At 49.1% G+C, this 16510-nt stretch overlaps 2 protein-coding genes across 2 annotated transcripts in view; both read right to left on the bottom strand.

Moving 5' to 3' along the window:
- RFX4 (regulatory factor X4) overlaps positions 1-4719 on the bottom strand; it is an 83020-nt gene extending 78301 nt beyond the window's left edge. The window contains exon 1 of the mRNA XM_056515593.1: positions 4475-4719. Within this exon, the coding sequence (XP_056371568.1) occupies positions 4475-4517 (43 nt within the window). The 5' untranslated portion in view covers positions 4518-4719. The remainder of the gene's footprint in view (positions 1-4474) is intronic.
- Positions 4720-10275: 5556 nt separating this feature from the next.
- The window catches only part of POLR3B (RNA polymerase III subunit B), a 74797-nt gene continuing 68562 nt past the window's right edge, over positions 10276-16510 (bottom strand). Inside the window, exon 28 of the mRNA XM_056481825.1 lies at positions 10276-15063. Within this exon, the coding sequence (XP_056337800.1) occupies positions 14934-15063 (130 nt within the window). The 3' untranslated portion in view covers positions 10276-14933. The remainder of the gene's footprint in view (positions 15064-16510) is intronic.

Here is a 16510-nt window from a genome sequence, read left to right as displayed (position 1 = left end):
TAGCAGACCAATAAATCATAAGATAATTATTTTCTCTCTGATTATTTGAGTCAGACTCAAAAGATGAACTTCTTCGGTCAAGGCAATCTTCACCACATTTCAAAACCTCTTTAAAAATCAACACAGATTTTACAAAGTTATTACAAACCCTACAGGAATGAAGACATGATCCAGTGACAGGACCTGGGTTTAGATCCTTGTTCTGCTGCTGCTGAAGGCAGAGGGAGCTGCCAGGAATCGGGCCCTGCAGCGCAAACACTGCCTGCACAAACTCTGCAGCTCGCAGGAAAGAAAACATTTCTTATTGGGGTTTTTTTTCCCCTCTTGCTCCATTTCTTTCATTTGTATCTTATAAGATACAAAATCACATAGGAAAAATACTCAGGTTCAACTATATAAAAGACCAGTGGTATTTCTTCTACCTTTCCATATCATATCAAATTTAGGATTCAAAAGAATTGTTGGATCATCCTAACTGCTCAGCAAATTTTGAAACAATAAATAACTTTTTGTTTTCCTTATTGGGATAAAAAAGTATGAAAAGTACTCCAGGAAAGTAAGGGAAAAAAGCCAAAAGCAAGTTTCCTCGTTACTGTGTTGTAATAAGCAAAACAGTTTTCAGAAATAAAACAAACTATTCGTTTGGATTAAGCAAATCAGGACCTCAAATCACACTCTTTAGCATCACACATGCATTCTGAAATGTCACAGATCCATTCTCAACTAGCATTCAAGTATTTATTATCAATACTGGTAATTTCATTAATTGAACCAGGATATGAAAGCCATTAATTCTCTTCAATCAATGCTTAATATGCTTGATCCGTTTTACATGGCAAGCTAGTAGCAGAGGTCAGCCACCGCTGCTGCAGCACCTGTCTACGTTGATAAGAAGATAGACTGAAATCTGGCCACTGCCGCAAAGTTTTCAACCCAGGCGGTGGAAGCAGCTTTTCGTGGTTCAAACAAACTGCTTTAAGCGCCTAATCCCAACGTCCTTGACAGCACTGAAAGGCTTTCTGCTCATTTTAATGGGCTTTGGATCAGCTCCTAGGTCTCAGCTTCAAGTCCCAAGGATCTCATCCATCTAGCGCCTGAAAATCAGTTTTTGCCTGGCTCCAGTACTGAAGTAAGGAGGGATATTTAGTGAGCGGTGCAGGAAAGCCGCGCTGCAGGAGCGCGCCTCAGTTTCCTTGGGCTCCAGCTCCCTGCGCGGCGCGGCGGGGCTTTCCCCGGGAGTGCCGCGGGGCAGGGAGTTTGGCAGCAGCCCCCCGGGAAATCCACTGCTCCCGCACGCCGCTCCCGAGCGGACAGCATCCTCCTGCGTGGGACAGCATCCTCCTGCGTGGGATAGCTCCTGCGGGGCGGTGCGGGGCCGGCAGCGGGGAGAGGGCTGTGCCCCGCCGGCAGCTCACCGGGCCGGTGTCACTAGGTGGGGCTGCGGCTGAGGAAAGCCGCTGGAGCGCTCGGGGTGGCCCGCAAAGTTTGCCCCAGCCGGCCCTGGGGGAGCCCAGCCCGCCGCCGCCCTCTCGCCAGCCTCGACCCCTCCGGGGTGAGACAGGGCCCGGTGCCGCTGTCCCCGGCCCCCGGCCGCTCTCGGGTGCCGGCGGGGTTGCGGGGTGAGGGCAGGGTCGAGCGCAGGGCAAGCCCCAAAAGCCAGATACAGCCCCCCGGAATGTCCCCTTACTGTCTCTCAGCGAAGGGGAGGGCGAGGCTGCACCTCCCCGGCGGCTCGACGGCTCCCGGCCCTGCTCGGCGGAGCTACGAGCTTGAGAAACCACACCCGGGGCGGCGGCCGGGACGGGGATAAATGCGGCAGCAGAACGACGCGATGAAACACACCGCAAACCCAGCAAGAAGGGCTTATGGCCCTGCTGTGTGAGTGCCGCACTCCGCTGTCTCGGAAGAGCCCCGAGGGCAAAGGGAGAAAGAGCCCCGATGGCAGCGGCAGAGCCCCGAGGCAGCTCCTCGCCCAGCGCCGCCGCTGTGCCCGGCTGGGCCGTCGGGGCCGGGCGCTGCCGCTGTCCCGCCGGACACCTGGGGTTGGGGGCTCTCCGGGAGCCCAGGCGGCCAGAAAGCCCTTTGGCCTTGGTGACAGCCCCCACGGGTCACTGTACAGGTTAGCAGAAAGGGAACCACTCTACAGGTTAGAGAAAAGGGAACTGAACTCGATGGAAGCACACGGCACTGTTGCGGGAAGGTGAAGGAACCAAACCGTTCCCCTGCGTTAAAATTAGAATCGCGGTGATTTTTTTTTTTTTTTTCCTTAATCCCGGTAGTTTAGGGGAAATCTGTTGAAGATGAATTAAAACATGACTGATTTTTTTCAATGAAGCCATATTTCTCCACAATGCAAAAGGATCTTTACATAACAACTGAAACTCAGGAGAAAAGCTAATTGGATTAAGTCCTGTGAAAGGGAGGTTAAGGTGTCTGAATGAGACAACTGCAAAGCTCCAGTTTTCTTGCCATCTGCTTAGCAGGACTAAAGTGTTTTCTGATTAATATTGTCTTAATCAATCATGCTGCCACTTATTACAACCTCACTGAAATTAAGAAACGAATAGGAAGGAGGGAGGCTAAGCCCGAGAACGGACATTTCTTAAAAGAAGGACAGAAAACGCGGGGCTTTTTTTTTTTTTTTTTTTTTTTTTGGTTAGGTTTGGTTTTTTTCTCTAAAGACCTGGTCCTCTAGACAACGAGATGCTGCCGGCAGTCCCCTCAACCCCGCCTCGGCAGTGCCGCCGGACAGGAAAACAACTTTCTCTAACACCCTCTTAGCTCCCGCACACGCTCGGACTCGAACTCAACGATTCCTTCCCCGCCGAACACTTTCTCCCCAGAACAGCCCGCCTGGGTTTTGTCCCGGGGACCCGGCAGTAAATGTGGCCCAAACCCGGCTGGTGCCGCCGGAGGGCCCGAGCCTACCGGGGGCATCGAGCGCCCCGCGCCGGGACCGCTGCAGGAGCAGCCGAGCCGGGTCGGGCAACACTCCTCCCCTTCTCTCTTTCCCTCCTTGTTTTTAATCGATATTTAAATTTTACAAAACGCCCATCCCGCTTTGGGAAAGTGGGATGAGAAAGACCTTGGCGGGTGTGTGGCGGCACGGAGCGAAGCGGTTCCGAGGCGGGACTGCGTCTCCCTATCGCCCCTTGCCCCGTCTCCCCCCGGAGCAGCTTCACCGGCACGGCGCCGGCAGCCCGGAGAGCGGGGACGGAGCTGCGAGGCCCGAGGAGCGGCGGAACGCGGCCCGCCCAGGCCGTCGGGGAGGCGCGGGGAGGACCCGGTCCCGCTGCGGGGCTGGGGCGGCTCCGCTCCGCGGCCAGCTCGCCGGGGCACGGCGGTCACAGCCGGCAGCGCAGCGCGGCCGGAGGGGACGGGACGGATCAGGAGTGGGCGCAGGGAGGGCCGGCCCGGGCTGAGCCCTGCCTGACCTGCGAGCTGTCCCCCTGGGGACCGCCTGGGCGGGCAGGCAGGGAGGGAGGGAGGGGGTGTTCTCCTGCGCTAATAAAATAAATGAAATTTTCAGAGGTGACTGTGGCGGCCGCCCGCCCTCCTCCGCAGCGCGGGGGCTGCGCCCCGCTCGGAGCGCCGGGGCTGCGGCGGGTGGAAACCGCGGGAGCGCGGGCAGGGCGGGAGGGAGCGGGAGAGCAGGGCCGCCGTTCCGGGAGGCTGCCGGCTGACAGCGGGAAGATCTAGGCCTGGGCCCTGCCCCGCGTCCCCACCGCCCCCGGGCCGGGCCGGGCGGCAGAGGCGCCGTCGGATGGCGGGAGCGGGCTGTGGCCCTCGGGGCGGGCGGCCTCGCCTCTGCGGCCGTCCCTGTCCCCTCCCGCCGGGGCTTCTCCCGCTGGCGGCGCCCGCTGCTGGTACTTCGGCCGCCTTCTCCCGCCCGGTTACAGGACCGGCCACGGCATCTTTTGGAGGTGCGAGAAGAGAGACCCAAACCTGCACTTCCCCAAACTTCCTTCCCTCGGCCAAACTTCCTTGGATCGGCCCAGCCCCGACTTGGCCCGTGGAACAGGATGACCTGGGTGCTGGGTTTGACCTAACCCACCAACCATCTTCCCTAGTAAATCTAGTTTTCTCACCCAAACCGTTTCCTCGCCTCGTTGCTGCTCTAACCAAAGTGAGCGCCTAAAACTAGAAGCCGAGAGGCAATTAGTTTGCTGGCCGGCAGCCTATGATAAAGGAAAAAAAAAAAAAAAAAAAAAAAAAAGTAACAAGAAAAGAAAAAACACTCTCTGCTCCATCGTATCTGCAAGAGGAACCGTAGGGCTCCTCCAGCCCGGGAGCGAGAGCTCCCCCTCCGCGGCCCCGCACCCCGCTCCCCCGCACACCGGGGCTCATTTGCCTGCGAGGCCGGTGCGGCGGCGGCTCCCCCCGCTGCCGCCCGCGCTGCCCCCGCCACCACGGTCAAGTTGAAAAGTCCTCCCTGGCGGGCGAAAGGAGCCCGCTGCCTGCGGGGGGGACTTACCTGTGGAGTCCATATCGGGTTCCTCCAGCAACCCGCAATGCATGCTCTTCCCATGGACGGGACGGGAGCCCCAAGGTCCCGGGGTGTGCAGAGCCCCTGTCTCAGAGATGCGCGGGGGAGAGGGAGCAGGGTGGCGGCGAGGGGGTGGGGAGACAGGGCAGAGGCAGATAGTTGGGGAGGGGGGATGTAAAGCGGGAGAGAGGGACACTCCGTAATCCAGCAGGGCAAAGCCAGACCCGTCAAAATGTTTGCGGATGTTTCATGGGAAAAAGCATCATTTTATAGAAGCCCTGATGGGAGAAATGTCATTGATAGGCCAGCCAGCCTGATGAATGGCTGCTACTCAGATGGGGATGTGGCAAGGCTCAATGTGAAGCCCATTGTGATGCTGTTTTGAATAAGAAAAGCTTTCCTCCAAAAAGGGGGGCCTTAGATCTACGCAATCCCAACACTTCGACTTCCCTCTTCTATTAGAGCATTAGAAACGTTTTTCTTATTTAAAGTTCCAGCGGTCTTTCCACTCCTCCCTTCCCTCCCCCAGCCCCCACCCAAGGTCCTTGGCTCATTACAGACCGAGATCAAAATTGGCTTAGATCTTCAAACGGGCAGTAGGTTTGGGGTTGTGCTCTTTGGGGCTGCCGGGTGTGCGTGCAGCGCGGCCGAGCTCCCCTCCTCCTCCTCCTCCTCCTCTTTCTCCTCCTCTCGGTGGGCTCTGGGTTGGGATAATTCGCGGGCACATGGCATTGGAAGCTGCACAGCTTCCCAAATATCTTGTAAGCTTAGTTTATTGGGAAAAAAAAAAAAAAATAAAGAAAAGGGCGATGTGTGTGGGTAGGAAAGGGGGGTGTGAGGATAGAGATAAGTTGCCAGTTTCTCGAAGGCAAGCGATGCTGGCACTGCAGACATGCGGCAGGGACCCCCGTGCGCTCTTCCCGGGCCTCAGGAACAGAGGGCAAGGCGGGGTGGGGGCCGCTCGCCACCGGCTTGTCTGGCAGCGGAGAGCGGCTGACCCGGAGCGCTTTCCATGGGACCGGGCGGAAAGCAGTGGGGTGGGAGATCCCGACTGCCAAGACAAATGAAGAGCCAAACGGGTGCATTTTCGAACTGGTGTTGCCTCCCAGCTTTAGTCCGAGGATGCGAGGATCCCTTTTCGGGTTAGAGGATTGCGGGGGTAGAGTGGGGCAGGACAGAGGCTGGAAAAAGTTGCTTATTCTGCATGCGGTCGTATGTGCTGGAAGTGGAAGTAAAAGTGCAAAGCTAGGGCTCTGATAAAAGTGGCTGGTTTAGGGAAGGAAAAGCTGTGATTAGAATATGAATAGAGCTCCAGGAGAGGAAGAGAAAGGGGGATTATAGCTGAATTACTTTGACCATGGACAGAGCCAACGTTTTCCACCCTTCTCCCCCTCTCCCCTCCCTACACCCAGACTACCCCCCTTCTCTCTCCCCGTCGGGGAAAAAAAAACAACAAAACCACCAACCCCACACAGCAAAACAAGCGGCGAGGTTGCTAAAGAGGAAGCTCCGCGGTGCCTTCGCATCCCCGGGCGGGCGGCCGGCGGGGGAGCCGGCGGGGCAGCTCGGCCCCTGCGGGCCGGGCCGGGCGGGCACCGGGGCGGCCACTGCACCCCCACAGGCCGAGATCTGGCGTGGGGAGCCCCCAGTGTGCACCAAGTAAAATAATATCGGAGAGACACAGCGCAAAGACCGAGTGTGCAGCCGGCGGAGAAGCCCTGGCGGTGGCGGCAGGGACGCCGGCCGGCTCTGCCCGCCGCGGGGATGTGTCCGGCGGGGCGAGAGCAAAGCCTGGGGAGGATGATGCTACTCCTCCCTCTGCCCTCTACCCCACCAAAAAACAACGCCACCCCAACGCAAAGGCTGTGCTCTTTCCCGACGGAGAGCTGCCATCTCTCCGATCCCCGCACCAGCCGGTGCCGCCGGGCTGGCTGTGCTCCAGGCGGGACCGCACCGGGGCCCCGACGGGGCGGCACGGCCGGCGCGGCCTGCGGCTCCTTGCCAGGCGGCACCACCTTTTTGTGGGGAAATGATTTTTTCCCACTTTCTTTTCCACCAGGGCTTTTCCGTGGATGATGCAAGCCCTGAGGGGAGCCCCAGAGAAGGCGGAGGGTGAGGACCCCTCGGTGCCAGCCTGCTCTTTTCGGCAGAGCCCCTGGCCCCGTGCGGGGGCAGAACCCCCTGAAAACCTCTGGGACATTTTTGTCTCTGAGCACGGCTCGTTCTTTGAGGGGTTTTGAAACCCGCGTTACCTTTACACCGCAGGAGATGCCGCCGGCGCCGCCCGTTCGCGGGGAGCTACCCGGTGCCCGCATGGCTTCCAGCGGGTGGCACAGCCCCGGGCTGAGGAGCCCAGCCCTGGGCCGGCACCAGCCCGCGGCCACTCGCCATCCACCGCTCCGTGGTGAGGGAGGTGCCCGCAGGTAGTGGCCTGGCCTCTGGAAATGTGGAACACCTGCCGTGGCAGCCGCGGGGGATCCACCACGGGCACCCTGCGCTTGCAGAAACTTCATCTTCACCGGTGTAAAGCTTCAGAGATGCTCTCGTGTTGCTGATACTCCAGAGATGAGCAAAATGAAAATACAGGATTTCTGAACATACTCTTTCTGGGGGCGATGAGAAGGACAGGAATTAGCACATCCTGGATGTCTAGAGGCTTGGGCTGCTCTTTGACAGGATGCAAAGATGTACATTCTCTGTGGAGCATGATGCGTGGGCAAGAGCAGCAGCAGCACTTTTTTTTTGTTTGACCAGAGGTACCTGCTGCAATGGGTTTACTCCCTGCCTCTCCACGTTAGTTCCTGTCCCCACATTCTCGTGGATTAGGTCAATGCTGTTGCCTTCTGGTTTACCTAATCCTAGATCACCCCAGTGCTCCGTTATTGTTTCTTGTTTGGGTTTTGATTACCTATTCAAACAGAATCTCATGCTTCTGGATATCCCATATGACACTTTAATAAAGTACTTTATTCTTCTGAAAGCACAGAGCATCTCCTGTGCTGCAGGCTGGCAGTTTTCAGATGGAAGCACTACAAGTGACTAGCTGCAGTTTTTGATTTGATGCAATGGGCAGGTCTCAGCAAGGTTGTATAAAGTATACAACTTGGAACTTTCACTCCAAGTTCTTGCCTATGCCAATCATCTACAAGCCATAAAGTATCAGGAGACTACCCCATGCTGCATTAGATGATGCATTTTTAGTGGAAAGAGATTCTGCTATTGTGAAAAGAATATCACCTTTATTCAAGAAAGAATACAAACTTGGGTTTGATGCAGGAAGGGAGAGCAAGATCATCAAGAGAAGAGAAGACACATTCCAGACTGCTGAACAACTGGATACAAAGTTGATGTACCATTTTAGGTGACCAATAGATAATGAGTTTCTTTTGATGGGTTAGCAAAACAGAGTGGAAGTATGATAGTTTGTATCAACTTATCATCCAGGTATTTTGAGATCTTTCAGAAAAACACATTTCTAGGACTGTCTTTTACTCTGTAGCTGTCTGTGCCAGTAGGCTACGACCACACCTTTTTTGACATAAAAAACTCTTTATGCTGGTACTCTGAGCATCTGTACTGAAATCTAACAAATATTTGGGGGAGAAAACCCCAATAAAAGCATTTTCAACAAAACTACTGGCACAGGAACAAAAAAAAAAAAAAAAAAAAAAACAAAACAAAAAAAAATTAAACTATTTTCTATTAATTTAGCTAATTCTACTTAAAGGCAACTTTAGGTTGAAGTTGTACAGGTTTTCCCAGATTATCAGGGACACCAGCCTGCACTAGTTTTAGGAAGGGATGGGAATTGCTTTTGAAAGGAATTACGTAAGATGGCTCTTTGCAATACCAGGGATCTGAGTTCAGTGACTCAGGGGATCCTTCTGGATCCAATGTATCTCTGTCCAGGATGCAAGATTGCTGGCAACAGCCAAACACACAGCGACACTTCATTATTTTAGCAGTGGCCTGCAGTCTGTGAGTGGTTCCATATTGTCTTGCTTGAGCCAGCAGCCTCCTCTCAGTATGAACCCATGCTTCTGTCAACCTTCCTTCCCAGCTCCATTCCTGTTTCTGCTATCTTCATCTACTGAGCAAATCCCATGGAAGAAACAGAGAAGGATCTTGTTTCTGTACTGGCTTCTCTTTCCCACTTACTCATCTTTATTACCAGAACAGGAAATGTTAACTTTATTTTACATATATTAACACCCCTGAGGAAGCTATACGTATAGGTGAAGGACAGGATATGGAGTAAGCTGACAGATGACTTCTGGAATCAACTCTATGTCTGTGCTTGGGGAACATGATGCTGACAGATGCAGGAACTGGGAGAGGAACATCAAAAGACTGCCTAGGTAAACAAGTGCACCAATTCCTTCAAAAGCCTTTAATTGACGCAAGCACCATGAGGGCAGACACATATGCAGGTATCTGGGAGAAAACCAGCAGAAGAGCAGAGTCATGCAAATGATGGATTGCACATGCATGGAGCAGGGGGCACCTTCCTTTTAGTTGAAAAGAAAAGTAACATGAATTGCAGCTGGCATGCTGTAACTGCAGACATTTCTGAAGCCAAGTTTTGCTGAAGATAGCACAGTTCACCCTTAGATGATCTTCCCCTGTTAATGTCTGTGAAAGGAATTTTGCTCGGCCCAAACTCTCTTCTGTTTGTGACAGTGTTGCCAGAAGAGATCAGTAGAAATACCTGGTTCACACTGGTCACTGGTCAGTCTGCCTGGAGGAAGGGAATTCGCTCTCCTGGTTAGTATAAGCATCTGCAGAAGTTGAGAAGAACCACTGCACCCAGGGCTGCTGCCCAGACCGCTCAGCCTGGGAGACACTTGCTGACTTGAGTTTGAGAAAAGGGCAAGCAGTCATCGATTTCCGAGCTTACACCAGATTTAGCTGGCTTTTGTTGTGTGTGGCTGGTACTAGTTACCAGAGGATTTGTACTGTGTGTTGGAAGAAGAGCCAGCCCTAAAAGCTATTATAGACAACAGACACAGAAAAGATCCATTCCAGACTGCATCTCAGCTGCCGAACAACTGGATGTGAAGCTGTCATATCCCTTTAGATGATCGACTGATAATGAGCTTCTTTTGATCTGCCTGGAGCACAGAGAATTACCTTCAGTGCCTGCCTCTGACTGGCAGGGGGAGGCTTGAATGCAAAGTTTAAGTTTCCAATTCACCAGGAGTTCAAGGGAAAACTGTTTCCATTATTAGAACATAATTTTAGCAAGAAATTAGAACTTTGCTGTTAAGCACACCAATTTCTTTTAGTTCTTGAGCTATTTCTCAGTTTATAATGTTTTATTGTCAACTAGACAATAACTACCATGCACCGTCTGGAATGGCAAAGCATATGCATAGGTCAAGGAGCTCCCCAAAACTCAGGCTAGTGAAAGACAAAGGCTCTGCTGCAGTTAGCAGCAGGGAATTGCTTTTGATTTGGATGCTGTTTATATGCTGACTGGGAGGAGGGGACAAGGACATGCACAAGGAAGTTTCTGGAAAAAATACCTGGCCACTGGAACCACCTCAGAGTTACCTGCCTCAGGAAACACAGAAATAAAGGGGTAACTGCAGTTAGGTGACATACATAGTTGTTTTTTTCCAGCAGTGAGATGAAAACAGCAATGGGCAGCTCATGAGCTTGGAAGAAATTTTTGGAAGATGGAACAAAGGCCTAAGGCCATTTGCTGGGTAGACAACATAAATCTTTGCGGTTGATTTTGAGAGAGAAAGAGAATAAACCCATATAGACTGCTTTTTAGAAAAAAAAAAAAAAAAAAGCCAGCTTCAAAAATTCTCTGTATTAGCTCTGACCTGGGCTTGGAGAGTTTAACTTAAGAGTTCCAGTGTTTTGGGATGTATCTTTGTATTAAGGAAGGAAGAGGGGCTGTATTTGCCTCCCAGATTCATATGGTGAGTTCTTAAATTATTTAATAGAGGCAAAACCGATTAATGAAGTTTTGGCTACCTGAAAGCACAGAATCTGACATATCCAGGCAGAGAATTGACAAAAGATTGACAAAAGTAGTTGCCCTTACTCTTGCACCTTTCTACCCCTTCCCAAAGAAAGAACTCTTCCACTGAAACTGGTAGGCCCATGCTGACATGGAACTATTTCTTGAGAAGGATGGACTGAAGTCAGAACTTTTTCAAACATGTTCAAGTTTCTAGCAGCATTTAGGTCTAAAACATGGATCCATTTCTGGGCTTCTGAGCCTTAGACACAGAAATTGGAATCCAGATCCTCACCGTGCCTTGCACACGTTAAGCCTGCCAGCACTGGTCCAGATAATAGCAAAGAGTCACCATCTGGCTGGATTTTACGGTTTGATGAAGTGCTCAGTTTTAAGGCAAGCACGTGTCTGGCACCTGGGGACTGTAGAGCCCTGATCCCAGTTCTGGCACAGTCTTCCTGTGGCCCTGGGCAAGTCACGTCCTCTTCAGAGGAGGGAATTCATCAAGTGCCCCGTGGCCCTGCTGAAATGGCAAAGGGCTGTAAAACCATCCTCAGCTCCAACGGGAGGAGAGGCCGGCTGGAGGGGCTCTAGCAGCTCCAGAGGTGCTGAGACACGGCTGAGGAGGGCTCCTGTGGGTCACTGTGGGAGGGCTGCAAGCCAGCAACCTTGTTTCACGGCTTAGGCTCCCCCTGACTAGGGCCATCCTCATCCTCAAGAGCCTCAGGGCAAAGTACAGACACATTTTTAGCCCCTCTAGTTCGGTTTTGCAGCTGTGTGACACCAGTTTACTGTCAGACCACCTGGGTCGGATCAGGGCTTGCAAATCCATTGTCAGGTGCACAGCACTTTTCATTAGTTTGCCATTTGTTACCACTAATCAGTGAAATATTCTTCAGTCTTCATAGGTTTTTAATTATGTCATACTCCCATTTTGCTATAAACCACGGGTATTTTTTAATTAGCATTAGAAAACATGAGAAAAGACAGTAATTTCTCATCATCAAGAGTCTATGTTTTTCATTGGTTCTCCTCCCTGTTTAAGCAAGAAATAAGGAGTCCAACAAATTAAAAAGTTCTATTTGCTGCACATTGAAGCTTCTTTGTAAGGAAAACTCTTAATGAGATATGGGCATTACCCATAAGACCAATTGTGCTTAGTGGGAGCCCTTCCTTTACTTTCATCTTAAAATTATTACATCTCAGCCTTTATTTCATAATATACCCACTTTGAATGCCAAAATTGGCCAGTCTGGTTTCATTTTTCTTTACAGTTTGTTTTTCTTATTTCTATGTTTGGATATATTTACCTTAAAAAAAAAAAAAAAAAAAAAAAAAAGTTAAATACCTCTAAGGGTTATGTAAATGATTTGAGGTGAAGCTGTTTTTCTGAACTCTGAACAAGTGACCTGTGTTGCTCTCAGCTCCAGAACTGGCCAGAAGCCCTGTGCTTTGCTGTCTACCCCACAGTACTCTGCAGTTCAGCCCTGGGTTCATTCTGTTTCTTACAACCAAAGAGTAGCGCTGGATAGGATACATAGCATTTAACCCTTTATCTGCAAAGCAAGTGGAACTTATACGAGATGGAGTTAGGTATCTTTTCCAACAGCAGCATACACCTCTAGCTCCTATCAGAAAATGGATTGCATCTGGCATTTCAGCTGGAACTGATGCTCAAGACCTTCCTGCTGAACAGCAATTCTAGAAACCTTCTCCTGGGCACCATATACAAGGAATAAAGAAGTTGCAATGGAATAGAAACCTTATGGTAGTTTTCTAGCCACAGCTCCTAGCGCTAAAGCTTTCAGATTTTGTCAGGTGTTCAGAATATGGCATCTAATTCAACATTTAGACAGTGATGGCAGGGTTGATATGGGCAACACCAGCTCCAGCAGTACAGCCATGAGCTGACATAAGCCCTTCTTTCTGAAGGCATTCAGTATAAAAAGGGGGGGAGGGGAGGTTGTCTGGGAAGATAATTCAAATGGCTGCAAGGATGAGGCTCACTAGAGGAAAGTAATGTGACAGCTCTGGGGTTCTGTATTTTACCTCATCAGTCCATTTGTTATAAATTTTTCCTGACTGCAGTAAGATTCCTTCCATGAATTGCCACTTTGACCAGCCATATTCCAGGAATCCATAGTCACTCGTTCTGTTTCTGCCGCTGATTTTCTAATGCCTATTCCACTGCCAAGAGATTACTTGCAGGTGTCAATTATGGTGGAACATAGGCAGCCTCTTAGAGAGACATAAGAAGTTAAGTATCAGAGTTTCAACTCATATCTGCACTCAAATATGCCTCCAGCATAGGCACAGGCTTAGGTCAGGCAGCAGTGATGTGTAAATGCAGCTGATGTAGGTATCACCAGAGTAGCTGATAGTGGGTGACCCTCACTGCCAGACATGTCTAGTCTCCATGCTTTACTGGATCCATCATTCTTAAGGCTGCTCCTTTCTTCCTAAACCTCAGCTATCACACGATATCCTTCACCCTCAAAACTCATTAATCCCCACGCTTTCATCAGCTTGAGGTGAATGAGCTGCAAGGTTCCTCCTCAGGGCTGCACAGAGACCTCTTTTCTCAATGAGGTTACTCATGAGCACATTCTTTGTTCCTCCTCCATCTCTGCTGTAACTGTTTCCATTTCCACGCGTGCAATTTACATATTGCTTAGGCTTTCATGTCCCGCAGCTCTGACCACCCAACCTAGGAGACCACCTGGAGAGGACTAAGGAGCAAGGACTCTTCTCCTCAGCAGGTTTCCGTGGTGCCCCCAGCAGCCGCAGCCTTAGAGGCTCACTCCCTCTGCTGGTGCTCCCGAGCCGCAGCTGGGCCATCTCAGGCACCAAAACAGAGGTTGTTCATTCAGCTGAGGCTTTTGGTTAACCTCTTCCTCCAGTGTGGAGGATGTCACTCTCTCACTCTCTTAAAACTCTTTTGTGAATAACTCTGAGCTGTTTGGATCTTGGAAGAGATGCTTCAAGAGCTTTTCCAATCCAGCTTTGCTGTGTCAACATCTGTGTGGTCACCAATCCAATTGCAAGAAAAAGGCAGGGGGGAAAAGAGAAGGAAAGTAGAATGTATTTCTTCAGGCTTGGTTTTTAAGCCCAAACACAAAAGTACTAGTTTAAGCATTTTGTGGAAGGCTAGAAAGAAATCTACTCTGGCTGATACTCAGCTGTGCTCAGAGCTGAGAGATCAGCAGCAACATGACTGCATGAGCGGCGTCAGGATCAGCAGGATCGTCAGGTTCAGCACACAAAGCCATAGGAAGAGTCAAAGAGCATCTCAGGGCTTCTACATCATAGGCAGTGTTCTGTATCCTCGTTGACCCAGAGTGCTGCTTTTCACTGAACGACAGATGAAGTCTGTGCATGTTGAGGTCTTTTACTTAAAAAGTTAACTGCAGGCTTTCCTGAGTATGAGCTCTTCAGTTTAGGGTAGTAAATTATTCTTAGTTCATCCACTGCTTTAGTTCTAGGCCTTAGATCTCATGAAAAAAATCCAGTTGTTCCATTTCTAAATCCTTTCAGGTCATTCAAACCTGCCTCACTGTCAGTGAAGGATTTCTTGTTCTTCATAGGTTTGGTTTCATTTTGTTCTTAAAATGTTTTGGCTAGGCTCATATTTTAAAAAAAGTTCTAGAGTCCTATGACAGCACATTAGATAATGATCATTACTTAGTGTTTGCAGCCTGTCTTTTCAGGACTTGGAGCCAGTGTATTATCAGACCTGCTACCCTCAGCAGGAATGGAATGGATATCTGTGTGCTGTATCATGCACTCGTGACATATGTAGTCACCTCCTCCCCTGAACTTCATGGAAACTGTACACATTTAGTTGAGAGCATATTACGTGTACAACAAGCACACTACTGCTGACACACAAATGCACCTGCGTGCTGAATCTCGCTCAAAATGTCTGACCTCAAGCGCTTGAGAAAGTAGTTTCATTTCTCTAACATTGACACTACTTCAGAAAATTTTAATGCTTTAACAAACTGCTTTAGGAACAGAAAATGGTTTAGCCTTACCATCCTTACAAAACTATCAACATATTCAGCCAGTATATGATTTAAAACATTTATTACAACGGTTTGGAAAACATTTTTAACTTCTATGAATAAGATGTGTATTTAGCTCTGCTTAAGACCTAGTCCAGCAAAGACCTTTTCAAGCGCTAGCATGGAATTTTTTGAAGTGATCCAAGTGCTTTGCTGCACCATGGCCTTATTCCACAATTCCCAGGTGTCCTGCTCATGACTAATCAAGGCTTCAGAACTGCTCCTAATGTATTTCACTGACTCTTCATGTCAGCTTAAAAACAAGGAGAACATGTAAGAAATATTTCCTACTGTCTTGAACCTCCCTTCACTCAGCTTTTAGAGTTTATTCCTGTTCACCAAAAAAACCTCGCACTTATATATGCTGGATTTCAATTCCTTATGGTACTTTTTTGGGTCTTTCTCATCTTGTTCATTCATTGTACTTAGCTAGTTTTAGCCTAGGTATAATATTCATGGACTGCAGTTCTTGGAATAAGAGTTTACAGGCATAAGGAATGCGCAGAGAAGACACATGACATGATGATTTGCAGTAGTGGCACCTAGGGAAACAAGCAAAAACAAAGTTAGTTTGGTCCATAAATTCTGCTGAAAAAACCCAATTGCCACTAGCCACTGTTGTTTTGTCCATCTGCATTTAAACACCAGCCACAGTCCTAGAAGCACCAAATGCTTGAGACACATTATAGTGCTTAAGTCATAGCTTTTAGTCCTTAAATAATCTGACTGAAATAAATAGGAACTTAATGTTAAACCTGCACTTTTCTAGGGGGCAATCACAATGCTCAGGAGCTAACAGGACTCACATAAATGTCAACAAATTCAGCACTGCATAGGTGCTGAAAGGTGAATAGAAAGGTGAATAAAGCCAAGTGTTCCTGAAAAAATGGTTAACGGCCCAATTTCTCTGTTATATGTATGTCACAAAAAGAGGACTCAGGAAGAAAGAAGGTTTATAATACGCAATTTCACCCTATAATGTCTCAAATCATTACTTTTCTCAGAAAAGAGGCACTTCTTATATTACATCTTTAAACTTCAGTCAGCATAGACAGTAAAACTGCTTTAACACATATTCTTTGTGCTCTTTGCTCTAATGATCTTAAAATTCAGCGGGAAAGGGATTTTTTGTCATATAGATGTAATCTATATGTAATTCCTATATAAGTAATAAATAGGCTAGCCAGACATCTTTACAGTATTGGGACTCAAATTCAGTGGTGGTAGAAAATATAAAAATCTGTTTCCAACCTCCCTATTTCTTCATTCTCCTATATATTAAATTTTCTGGTTTTGCAGAGTTGAGAAAGCCACTCCTTTGGGAACACAGAGTGACCCAGCACTTCCTAATGGTCTAACAAAGCTCTTTTTTTTTGTTCCCATGTTTCAAATTTATATTTCTGGCATAAAGTCATAACAGTCTGAAGATCCAATTAAGGAAGAATTACTGAAACTCCTGCAGACTTCTGTGGTACAGAATGAGGCTCACAGTCAGTGCAGGTTTATAAGTGTTCCCCTAGTCCATATTTATAGGGATAGGTACATTTTATGGTGGGAGGAAGTGACCTAAATGGGAGCCATTCTCCAGAGATGGCAAGTAAGCAATTGCTCTCAGTAGGAGAGATAGAATTCCTTGCTGGCCCTGGAAGCCTGATCAGACACAACTTCTCAGCTATGAGCACAAGTCTGGCACCTGATTACAGCTCCTAGGGACTGAGGAGCAGAGACTACTCACTGTACCCAGGCTCAAAACTACACCATTCTGGGCCTGCTTTGTACTCGATTGGGACCACCCAGAAAGGTGCAGTAAGCACAAAACTCCATCAAACAGAGATCACAGAAACAAGTACTTGAAAAACCATTTGGTATTAGAGTTGACACTAAACTGGTCAGAAAAAGGCAACTGTACCATTCAAGGCTGAATCTGGACCAGAGACAAAAGTTTTCTTCATGTATATTTTAAAATACACATACCAGAGAGATCAGAGT

This window comes from Oenanthe melanoleuca, chromosome 1A, assembly GCF_029582105.1.
Source record: "Oenanthe melanoleuca isolate GR-GAL-2019-014 chromosome 1A, OMel1.0, whole genome shotgun sequence".
Lineage (NCBI taxonomy): Eukaryota > Metazoa > Chordata > Aves > Passeriformes > Muscicapidae > Oenanthe > Oenanthe melanoleuca.
This window is presented reverse-complemented; position numbering and strand designations above follow the sequence as displayed.